Here is a 12,184-nt window from a genome sequence, read left to right on the forward strand (position 1 = left end):
CACGTCGCAGTCTGTGAATGTGCGTGGGAGGGCTCAGGAAGCGTCGGCGAAAAGACTCCACGGGCAGACTGGACGTGCCCACCACAGCGGCAAGCTCTGCTCGTGCTCCCTTTAGATCTGGTCTGTGGGACCGCTAACAAATGGCAGGAAGTGGCTTACGTGGGGCCCGAGCCTTTCCCAGCAGAAATGTAGCTTTTTGCCTGTGTGGCTGTGAGTATCCTTGTGACTGAACTTAGGAGAGTCAGGGCTGGGCATGGCAACAACAGCCTCTAAGTTTCTCTCTCTCTCTCTCTCTTCCTCCTTCCCTTTTTCTTCCTCCTTTTCCTTTTTCTCTCTCCTTTCTCTCCTGTTACTGTTTTCTTTTTAAAAACAAACGGGCATGCCAGGAATACCCTCTGTGTGTCTTGTGGCTCTTTCTTGCCTGTGGGCGCAGCAGGTGCACACAGCAGCAGGAGCCAGGGCGCTCAGACCCGCTTCACTGTGAAAACCTCACCACTGAGCCCTTGAGAAGAACACGTGCGCAGCGGGAACTCCTCCCAAGAGCCCCCATGCTCAGCACCCTGGTTCTCAAACGTTTGGGGCAAACTGCCTAGCGGTCACCCGATATTTTCCCCTTCCAGACTCTTTCAAGAGAATCCATAGCATTTAGCAGCATCTACCTGCTCAGAGCATTCAGCGGCTTCTGGGATTCACAGAGGTCTGGCTGACTTCTTAGGGCATTAGATTTTTTTTAAAAAATGATGTTCATATTGGTTACATTGTATTTTTAATGCATAAGGTGGCAAATCAACACTGGGTCATAGCATGGGTGGATTTCTCATTGGATCGCCCTGAAAACCCTGCATCTGTTTAACCTCTTTGGCAAGTAGTTGAAAGAACCGGTAGAGATTGTAAAGTGTGCCCGATAAAGCAGGTCTAAAGACGCTCGTGTGGGTGCACATAGACCCAGGCCCTGGAGCTGCACTTACCCTTCTGGGAAAAATCCCTTGGGGCCACAGACACACCCAGCTGTCAATCTGCTCGGCTCTGAGGATCGGCTTGGCAACACTGCCTCACCGTGTGGCGTCTGCACTTTCCTCTGGGTTTACTTGCAAGCTTTACTATCCTTTAGCTGAATTAGGAGGGGTCAACTCAACTCCCAGGTAGCAGGGTACCCAGCCGTCGGCTCAGGTCTTTTCATTGATTTCTACGAGTGGAGATGTCACAGTTTCCTTAGAGCTACATGTGGATCTGGCCCTCGCAGTGGACATATGTGACAGCTCTGGGACGGGACAGAGCAGAAAACCTGGGGTTAACAGGGCGTGGCCAAGTCCCGATTCTGCCACTGGCTCGCTGGAGACTCGGGGGCAAGCTACCTCACTTCTTTGGGCTTCCGTTTTCTCCCCTGTAAAATGGGAGAAACACCTCGCCCCGAGAGTGGCTGGGAAGAATTGTGGGGGGCTTGGCACAGCTCCGACGCGTTCTCTCCTGGAATCCCCAAACACTTTTTGCCTAACGTGCCAGACGCTCCACTTGGAGCTTCGATGTGTGATGCTGTGATGAGCAGGCCACACATCCACCCTCCCAATACACACACACACACACACGTGCGCGCGCGCGCACAAACACACACACACACATTTGCCAGGTACAAGCAAACACCAAGGGCCACACCTGGGGATAAGCATTGAAGCACTGAGGAGTCACCACTCTGGTACCTTCAGAACGCCGTGGGTTTGGGTGGGGGGGGACGGAGGGACCCTCAGCGCACAGCATCGCCGGCTTACTTCACCAGGAACCAGGTGCAAAGCAGCAGGCCAAGCACCAAGGGCTGGTGCCCGCCGACCTGAACTCCAGTTCCTCTTTCCAACCAGAAGTCGCAGTGCTTGATGGAGCAGAGCTCCTTGATGAGCCGCCACAGGACCCGCTGGTGCAGCTTGTTGTCCTGCTTCTCTCGGGAGAACTCCCCCTGGTTGGCCGCCTGCGTGGCGTTGACGCACTTGGCCACGAACGCCTCCTTGGTCACGTTGCCCTCGGAGCAGCCGTCGTAGTGGACCCCGTCGGGGAACTGCCAGTAGTTGGCCTCGTAGTACTTGTTGCCCTCCGGCCCGAAGTCGATGTTGAGCTTCCGGCCCTGGCGGATGAAGGTGCCCGGGCGGTTCTCGGCCACATGGGCTTCTGTGATGTGAGCCGTGCTGGGCAGCGCCTTGCGGTTCCACTTGATTCTGTGCTTTATGCCTCTCGCCTTGGCTGGGGGCAGATGGCTGAAGAGCAGGACACAGACAATGGCCAAGCCCCATGCTCCCAGATGCTTCCTCATGGTGTCAGAACCTGCGGGAGAAATGGCTGGGCCCATTAATTTCCCAACCGGGCTACCCAGGCAACCCCCGCCCAGTTGTCCGGATTGGGGACGCACGGATGGCATCCCTGCCGTGGGCGGCCGCGTGGGGTCCATGCAAACACAAGTTTCTCTGCCTTTGCCGGGAATTGGGGCTGCTTGGGGCTGTGATCCTAAAGCTGAAAGTGGCTGCTCTAAAGCTTAGGATCCGCACGGGCAGTAAATGAGTTGTGACCTCGTGCATGGAGGTTTTTTTTTTCTGGTACTGTCAAGTCTTTTCACACCAAGGGGGCGCTGGGAGGAAAACACGGCACAAGCATTGGAACCAAGTGCTTGTGGGCCTGGATGCCAGTTTTTATCTTCCCTCTTCATCCTCTGTGGCTCTAAGCCGGCGCTGTTTCCGCCACATTCTACCATCATTCTCAGAAAGTCCCTGGCTGCTGATCCCAATGGGCTTAACTGTTATCCCTGGGAGCATAGAGGGAAAGACGGAGAGGCCGCTTTGGGGTCCTCACTTTCCCTATCTAAGGGGTCAAGGCGTGCCCATGGTGTCCTCGCCACTCTCAGCCCCAGGAGCCATGTGCTACTGCTCATCCTATTAGCTTTAAAGATCTATTTACTTATTTTCATTTTGGCTGAAAAGCAGAGAGACAGACAGACAAAGAGGGATCTTCCATCCACTGATGCACTCCCACAAATGCCCACAGCAGCCAGGAGCCTGGAACTCAATTCCGATTTCCCACGTGGATGGCAGGAACCCAAGTGCTTGAGCCATCACCTGCTGCCTCCCAGGGGGCACAGGCATTGTTAGCAGGAAGCTGGATTGGAAGTGGAATGGCTGGGACTCAAACCAGGTACTCCGATATGGAACGCAGGCTTCCCACTGATAGCTACCCCACCGCCCCAAATGCCTGCCTTGCCACTAGCCTCTGATTGTACACTTAGCACTGTCAGTCTCTGTGATAAGCCTTCCTGCAACTCGGCTGTCACATGGGGTAGGTACATTATCATCTCTATTTTCTGAAAGTTGGACTGAGATTCAGAGATGGTAGGTGGTTTGCCCATAGCTGCACAGTAGGAAGTGCAGATTTGAATTCAGCTCTGAGGCTATGCTCTGGGAGCCACCAGCCATGCCTCACTGTCCACCGGGGCCTCAGGAGGTGGCAGGGCTGGGATCTGTTGCTGGGCATGATGACCTCTGAGCTGAGTGAAGAGCCAAGAGCAGGGCCCTTGTGGGGTGGGGGAAGTGAGGTGAAGGGGCGGACAGGAGGAGTGGGGGGACACCAAAGGGTCCCCGCTCGGAGGGACCCCGGGGCATCGGAAGGGCTGGTGATGGAATTGTCTCGGCCTCCCTCGCCCGCATCCCAGTGGCTCACTGCATCTGGCTCCGGGAGCTACAGTAGCTATTGTGGAAATCACCTCCCAAGGCAACAGTCAGGGCTTCCAGCACCTGGGGCCCTGCATGGATCAAGGGCGCAGCAGGAGTTCCTGTAGCGGTGCAAACCCAGGCCACTTCCTGGGGAGAGGTCTACAGCGAGGAGGTGGGGAGTTTGCTGTGAGCCCCTAAGACGCACCCACCAGCCCCTGCAGCATCCCCCAAAGTGACTTTCAGGTCCCTGGCTAAAAAATGTTCAATGCTGCGGCCACACAAGATACTGTGGTTTTGTTTGTTTTTCAAAGAAGTCTAAACACAGCTGAAAAGCACACCCAGACTTCAAAGAGACTTCTGCCCCCAGGGTGGGCTCAAGCACCCTACCCCCCTCTGCCCCCACTCACAGTGAACCCAGACTGTGAGCCAATCACTCACTGGTCTCCTAAACAGGGGGCCGTGCCCCACGCCACAGGAGAAATTTTAAATAAGAATAACATAAGAGATCATTGTGTATGTCCACAATGGAAAGTTAATGTGGTTTTGAGAAAGAAGGATTTTATAGACAAGGACTTAAAAGACAAATAGGATCCCAACCAGCCAGCCCTCAAGCAGCATTTTAGTGTAGCACCCAATGGTGGCAATGCAAGACCAGTGAGGAAGGAATCCTCCAAGGTCCCCCATGGGCACCCATCCCCAGATGTGGGGAGGGGGAAGTAAGCTTTTCAGTCTGGGGTTGAGACCCAGATAAAAGCCAGCAACCCCAACCATGAGACCCCTCCCCCACCTACCTGGGGCTCTCTGCTGGGGATGCTTCTGGGGCCAGGAGCTGCAGGGTCCTCCAGCTGCCGGGCCACCCAGCTATATAGGAGCTGCTGGGGGAGGTGGCCTTTGCTGCTCTCCAAATATGGCAGCCCTCCCCTCCCCCAGGGGGACCAATCAGGGGCTCTGGGGCCACGCCTTCGTCTGGGGCAGGAAGACCTCATTCTTTACTGATAACGACCAACTGTGTGAGCTCCCGATGGAGCTTAGAGACGGATGAGATTGGAAAGAGCCTTCCTGTCCCTGTCTGCAGCAGGCACGGCTTGCCCACCTCGCTGTCTGTGTACCCAAAGTCCAGCTCCGCACGGCAAAGTGGACTTTTTCCAGGCGGCCTCTGGGGGAAAGGTCAGCTCGGAGAGAGGGCACCTGTTTGTCTGGAGGCCCCCATGCTCCACCGCCAGGACCTGCAGGGAGGGAGGGGCCTTGTTCCATTGGGACTGGTGTTGGGTAGGGAGGCAAATGCGAGAACTTCCCAGCTCTCCCGGCTGCTTGGGACCATGTGGGGATGTGTGAAGGATCGAGTTAGCCTCAAGGCCCAGGAGCCACCGACAAAGATGACGGGGGCTCAGAGTGGGTGGGTTCTTTGGACAGCCTTCCCCTTTCCGGGTGGGGAGAGGAGCTTGTGCAGTGCTGGCTCCACGGGGTGTGGGCTCGTCACTACTGGGTGGGCATCTGGCCTGTGCAGGGGGGACTTGTTCAGGCGTCCCTGGTACGATCATTTCTGCAAGGAAAAAAAAAATCAAAAGTGGATTCTGGAGATGAGTCTGGGGCAGGACTGGCCTGTGTATACCATGCCATCTTTATCCTGGATGGAACTCCACGCACCTTGGCCAGATTTGCCTCCGAGCCCTTTGCAAACCAAATTAAGAGGCCTTGTCTGAATCGGCCAGCAGAGGGCGCCAGAAGAGCATACAATGACTCCGCAGACGGGCACGGGAAACCTCCGCAGCTCGTACAGCCCTGCCCTGCTTCTACACCCCGCCTGCACCGGGGACCCCTCTGGGCTTGTATTTAAATGTTAATTCCATTTGCTTCTTTCTTTTTTTTTCCCCCAAACTTTTCTATTTCGTTTTTAGAATCGGACTTTCTGTGCTTGGGAACACAAAACAAACACAACAGTACCGTAACCTTAGTAGAGACTATTTGCAAAATGCAAAAGACAAGAAAACAAATTGCCTGGTACTTCACGGCCAGAGACCCGCATCAGCACATTTTGCTCAGCCTGTGCGTGTAACTGGGGTTTGGCACGTCCACGTGGACTCCTCTGGTCCAGCTCCTTCGCGCTGTGAGGCCACGTGGCCAGGCGGGCGGTGTGGTCCTGTGGGTGCATTGCCCTGTGTGGACTCTGTATCCCGTGCGCCCTGCCTGCCCCCTCCAGGCACAGCCAGCTGCAGCCCTCTCCTCTCGCTCCTCTCTGTGCCCTGAGTAGGGCTGTGCCCAGAGGGTGGTGGGAGGCGCTCAGAGCTGCTGCTACTGCAGATTCTTGCTGTCCGTGAACAAAAGGCTGTTCTCAGCCTCTGAGGGTGGGGAAGGCCTCAGACATGCAGGGGAGGAAGGAGGAGCCGCGGGCGATGCAAGCCGGGCAAGAAACCCGCTAGCCAGAGGGTTTCCATGTAGTGCTGGGCTGGTTTGAGAGCATTTAGAAATAAGCACAGGGGTGGCCAGGATGCCCGCTGCTGTGCCAAGCATGGCTGTGGGAAGCCCAGCCACCAGGCTTGTGCCAAGGACAAGAGCCGCACACCAGGGGCCAGCGTTAGAGGAGCTCCCGGCTCAGTGGAAGATGGTGCCGATGAGCTGCTGCAGTAGCAGTTTAAGCTGCTGTGGTCTGAGTGCCTATGTCCCCTCTCCCCCCTCCCCTTCCCACTGCCTCCCTAGGCCAGTGTTGAAATCCTGGTGCCCGGGGTGGTGGTGTGAGGAGGTGGGGCCTTGGGGGTGGGGTTAGGTGGTGAGGGTGGAGCCCTCCATCTGTGCACCAGGAAGCAGGAAGCAGCAGGCCCTCAGCAGGCAGCAGAGGTGCAGGCCCTGGGACCTGGCATCCCAGCCTCCGGAACCATAAGGAACAAGTTTGTGCTGCTTCTAAACCACCCCATCGATAGCATTTTTCATAGCAGCCCAGACGAAGACAATAGGCAGGCTCCTTTTTTTTTTTTTTAATTTTTTTTTATCGACATGGAAAGGGGCACAGGAGGATACTGTGTATTTGTACAAATTGGTCACACCCATGTTACCTGCACCCAGCTCAGAGAACCAGACACTGCAACCCCTCCCAGCATGGTCACCCTTCCCAGACTGACTGATGACTCAACTCCTACACAATTGATTCATTTGTCCAAGTTTTAAAAGATTTCTTTTATTTATCTGAAAGGCAGAGTGACAGAGAGAGTGAAGGAGAGACAGGGGAAGAGGTCTTCCATCTACTGGTTCACTCCCGGAATGGCTGCAATGACCTAGGCTAGGCCAGTCAGAAACCAGGAGCTTTATCCTGGTCTCCCACGTCGGGGCAGGGGCCTAAGCATTTGGATCATCTTCCACTGGTTTCCCCAAGTGTATTAGCAGGAAACTGGATCAGAAGTGGAGCAGCCAGTTCTTGAACAGGCAACCATATGGAATGCTGGTGCCTTAACCCACTATGCCACAGTGCCAGCCCCCATTTTAACATTATTAAAAGCTAGGACTTGGGGCTGGCACTGTGGCGCAGTGGGTTAAAACCCTGGCCTACAGCACCATTATCCCATATGGGCACTGGTTTGAATCTTAGCTGCTCCACTTCCGATCCAGCTCTCTGCTATGGCCTGGGAAAGTAGTAGATGATGACCCAAGACCTTGGGCCCCTGCACCCACTTGGGAGAGCCAGGGGAGGCTCCTGGCTCCTAGCTTTGGATCTGCCCAGCTCTGGTCATCTGGTCACTGCGGTCATTTGGGGAGTGAACCAGTGGACGGAAGATCTGTCTGTTTCTCTCTCTCTCTCTCTCTCTCTCTCTTTTTTAAAAAAACCAGTAAAGTAGGCCGTGAGGATTCCACCCTCATGGATGGGATCGCTGCAGGTAGAGGACAAATCCGGCCTTCTCCTTCTGTCTGCCACCACTCTTGCTTTCCTCCGTGTCCCCACACAGCAGAAAGGTCCTTGTCAGACCCTGGTATTGACGTCCCAGCTTCCACAATGCGAGCCAATACACGTCCCTCGACTGGCAGTGGCCCAGCTCAGGGATTCGGTGTTGGCAGCACGATGCAGACTCAGGGCTCCGAGGAGAAGACTCACGATGAGCTTGGACGATGAGCCCCATCCCTGAGACGAGAAAGCGGTCCTCCGGCACAGGTGCACCTGTGCAGGCCCCGGCCACCTCTAGGGGGACGTGCGTGGGTCTTCCCTCCCCTCCAAGCCTCCTGCTACAGGGAAACGTTTTGGGTTTTCCAACCGAACATGGACCAATGCCCTTCTCCCAACCTCTCTGCTCTCCTGACGCCATGTGGAAGTGACAGGCAAGTAGAGATGCCGGGCAGCGGATGGACACCAAAATGCCATGGCCATGACTCAGCTGGCACAGCCGGTTTCTGGAGGACCCAGCGAGGCCTCTGACAAGGGCAGCAGGTGGAGGTGGGTGAGGCAGGAATGCCAGCTGGGCAGTGAGGAGGCTGAGCCTGGTATTCTCACCTTGCACACACCCTGCAGTGTCACGCACAATACAACCATTGTTTTCTTTTATTAGGAATCTCCCAATTTAAAATAGCAAGACCACCATACACACTGGAAAGTTTGCCTTTCTCCCCCCACTTCTCCTCTACCTAGCTGTTCCTTCTGCACCCGCTGGGGAAGTCACTCAAGTGAGGAAGGAAGCGCCCTTGTCACACTCTAGGCTGTCATGGCAAGGCCCTGGAGGACAAAAACGCTCTCCTAGTTTGCGTCACGCTTTTGCAACTTCAAATCGGGAGATTCCTAACAAAACGAGGGTTCCGTTGCCCAGTTACGTTGCAGGTGAGTGAAAAGCAAGATGGTGGCAGACAGAGGCAGACAGCAGCGTCCATTTCTGGAGCTTGTCTCCTCGTGTCCTCCAGGGACTGTGGCAGCTCAGGCTGGGAGAAACCAGACGTGGAGCAGAGCCACCAAGGGCCCTGTCCAGGGACAGCCATGGAAAACCTTGCTCTTAAAATTCTCAAGCTAAGGGCCGGCGCTGTGGCTCAGTAGGCTAATCCTCCACCTTGCGGCACCGGCACACCGGGTTCTAGTCCTGGTCGGGGTGCCGGATTCTGTCCCGGTTGCCCCTCTTCCAGGCCAGCTCTCTGCTGTGGCCAGGGAGTGCAGTGGAGGATGGCCCAAGTGCTTGGGCCCTGCACCCACATGGGAGACCAGGAGAAGCACCTGGCTCCTGCCATCGGATCAGTGCGGTGCGCCGGCCGCAGCGGCCATTGGAGGGTGAACCAACGGCAAAGGAAGATCTTTCTCTCTGTCTCTCTCTCTCACTGTCCACTCTGCCTGTCAAAAAAATAAAATAAAATAAAAATAAAAAAATTTCTCAAGCTAAGAATGGTCTATGTTGGCCTCACTGTGGGGAAACTGAACTTGACCGAGCACGTAATCACTCCTTCCTTTTGTCTTCATTCATCAAAAGTCCAGAGCTGTTTTTTTTTTTTAAACATTTATTTTAATTGATTTAAAGGGGGAGGGAGAGAGAAAGAGGGAGAGAGGCTTTTTTCCATCTGTTGGTTCATTCTCCAGATGCCTGCAATAGCCAGGACTAGGCCAGGCCAAGCCCAGAAGCCAGGAACTCCATCAAGACTCATAGGTGGCAGGTGCACAGGTTCTTGTGCCAGGGCGCATGTTAGCAGGAAGCTGGATCAGAAGCAGAGGCAGGACTTGAACCCTGGCACTCTGGCTGCCCCTAGACCTGTTTCTGGAGGAGTTCCCATCCCTGCCCTAATTGGAGGCCAGAAGCCCTCCTCATGAGCCCAGCTTGCTGTCTGCATGGCGCCATGAAAAATAACAAACCCACTGCCTGGGAAGGTGGTGTAGACAAGAGGGTCTCCAGATTGGTTTGCTAGAAAAATCCCCCTAGGTCGGGGGCTGGCATTGGAGGAGACGCCGAGACAGCTGGGGGAAAAGGGAGTATAGGGCATAGGTTGGGAAAAGGAATCACCGTGTCCCTTGTCGCTGGGTCTCCGGGTCTGAGGGTCTGGACGACGGACCAGGACAGTTAGCGCGCAGGTGGGAGGCCCTGAGTCTCTGAGATCCTCCCGTGGGAGTCCCCCTCCACCTCGAGGCCTGGGGAATGAGATTCGGCCAGAAGGAAGCCTGCGCGGGCACATTCCCCGCGAGGGTGGCCACGGGGGCAGGGGATGGGCGCGCCCAGCACCTGGGAAGTCGGCAGTATGAAGGCAGGGCGTCCGGGCAGCCGTCCACAGCACCGGCTGAATGACAGTGGAGACACATTGCTTCGTGTGCGTTGACTCCCACTTAGCACGAGCCCACGCCAGCGTGTCTGCAGTGGATGTATGAGTGGGATCCTCACGGCCTGAGCCAAACTACACAAAGCTGTGGGTCAGGAAACACTTCACCCTGTGGCAGCCGTGGGGGTGGGGTGGCTGGGTTTTAGGGGCTGTGTCCAGAGTAGGAGCATTTGCGTTTTCTCTGTCACAGGTGCTGGCAGGGAGACATCCTTGGGAACCCTAGGTGCGTGGAAGGCAGGGAGCTCCTTCGTGCCCGACCATCCACTCGGACTGCGGGGGAGTGTGTGAATGCTGGGTACCCTCAAGGCCCTCGGGGTTCCGGGAGTAACTCTGAGCTGTGTCGAGCAGGATGTGGACTTGCTCCCAGGAAGCTTCCAGAAAGAGGGTGCGTCGGCGCCCCCAGGTTCCTGGGCTGCGGTTCCGAGCCCCGCAATGTGACTGACTGTCTTTGGAGACGGGGTCTTTAAAGCTGTAGTGGAGTTAGAAGGCGATCATGGAGGTGAGCCTAACCCAATACAATGGGTGTCCTCGTAAGAAGAGGAGAGGCATGCAGGGCACACAGGCATGGGGGACGCAGGGAAGAGGTGCTGCTTCACGAGCCAAGGGGGAGGGGCCACGGGAGGGACACAACGCCTTGACGTCCAGAGTGGTGCGGAAGTCCACGTGCATCGTGTGACCCTCCAGTGTGCGCGACTTGCTTATGGCAGCCCTAGCAGGCTCCCATGGACGCACCATCAGCAAGGAAGGCAAAAAGCACAGGATCCTGTAAGGTTTTCTGGAGACAGTGGGTAGGGTGACTGCAAACAGAGAGCTGTGCCCACCGCAAACATTTAGGACGTGACCTGTTTTTTCTAAGGAGCAAAGGGGCAGATTTGCTGGGACAGAGAGTAAAAAGTCCCCAGCCACAAGCTTTCCACCTGGGGCTCGAGCAGGAGGTGACTCACTTTCCAGGAACCAGGGTTTGACGGCAGGAGCCATCATCTAGGATGTCCTTGGGGCCCTAGGGGAAGGTCACCCCAGCAATAACGCAAGAGGGGCATGCACTGGGCAGGATGCAGAGTCTGCCCGCTAGGTGGCGTTTTATGCTGAGCAGCCTATAGGGACTGCTGGGCCTTCGTCCAGGTGTCCCTTGTAGACAGAGGAGTCCCCCACAGCTGGTGGCCTGCATGAGTCCAGTGGGTGCCATTCACACAGGCCACGAGTCTTGCACAAAACAACCCAGGCCTGGGACCTCTTCCCATTCTCATTACAAACCATTGTAGAGAGTATGGGCCTGGGGGAGGCGGGGAGCCTGCTCACTGTGTGGCCTTGGGCAGCAACAGAGGGAAGGTGTCCGGATGTCATCTTCTTAAATTGGAGATCCTGCAAAGGTTAGATAAGGCCACATGTGCCAAGGGCCAGGCACACCGCCCACTCTCAAAAATGGTGCCGACACCTGAGATGATGCTAAAGACAGAACCCCTCCGGGCCTCCTGGGCAGGCTGGGGCGTACCACGAGGAATTCAACATTATAGTTCTGGGTAATTTTCTCATTATCAAAGCCATCTTTGGCTACCCTACGTGTCGGTCAGGGTTCTCGAGAGAAACAGAACCTACAGGGTGAAGCGTCTCTAACCTGGAAATCCCAATCGTTCCAAAATGAGGTTTTGTGAGCGCTGACATGATGCCACAAGTGGAAAATTCCACACCTGACCTCCCGGGACTTAGTCAAAATGCAGTTACATTAGAAATATTGCATAAAAATACGTTTTGGCTACATCTTATCAGGTGAACAGGAAACATCGTAATAGATGCCAACATTCCAGAATCGGAAAGAACCCCAAATCTGAAACACTTCTGATACTAAGAGTTTCAGACGAGGGCCGCTCCAGCTGCATGGATAGGAAGAGATTCGTTGGGTAGAATTCGCTTGCCCCAGGAGGCCCAGGAGAGATGGTGATGCAAGTCAAGTCCAAGTCCAAAGGCTGAACAGGGGAGCAATCTGCCAAGGACAAGCAAGTCTGCTGAAGGCTGGGGGGATTTGGGGTTCCCAGAGGTGGGGGAAGTGGCGGGAGGTGGGTCTGAGACGTTCTGAGATGGGTGCAGGTTCCCCATGCTGCCACTAGGGGGTCCACCTGTTGACTGGGCCGGGAGGGGAGCTATGCAGGACTCCTCTGCCTGACCCTGCGTCCCAACTCCTGCCCAGAGTTCAGTGACCTCTCCCAGATGACCTGGACATCCAGGTTCTTGTTTCC

At 55.6% G+C, this 12,184-nt stretch overlaps 1 protein-coding gene across 1 annotated transcript; it reads right to left on the bottom strand.

Annotated features, from left to right (window-relative positions):
* Nucleotides 1–1,762: 1,762 nt before the first annotated feature.
* PRND (prion like protein doppel) lies at nt 1,763–2,299 on the bottom strand. The gene has a single exon (XM_062202292.1). The coding sequence runs from the start codon at nt 2,297–2,299 to the stop codon at nt 1,763–1,765; it is 537 nt and encodes a 178-aa protein (XP_062058276.1).
* Between the last annotated feature and the right edge of the window lie 9,885 nt (nt 2,300–12,184).

The sequence above is a fragment of the Lepus europaeus genome, chromosome 10 (assembly GCF_033115175.1).
Source record: "Lepus europaeus isolate LE1 chromosome 10, mLepTim1.pri, whole genome shotgun sequence".
Classification (NCBI taxonomy): Eukaryota; Metazoa; Chordata; class Mammalia; order Lagomorpha; family Leporidae; genus Lepus; species Lepus europaeus.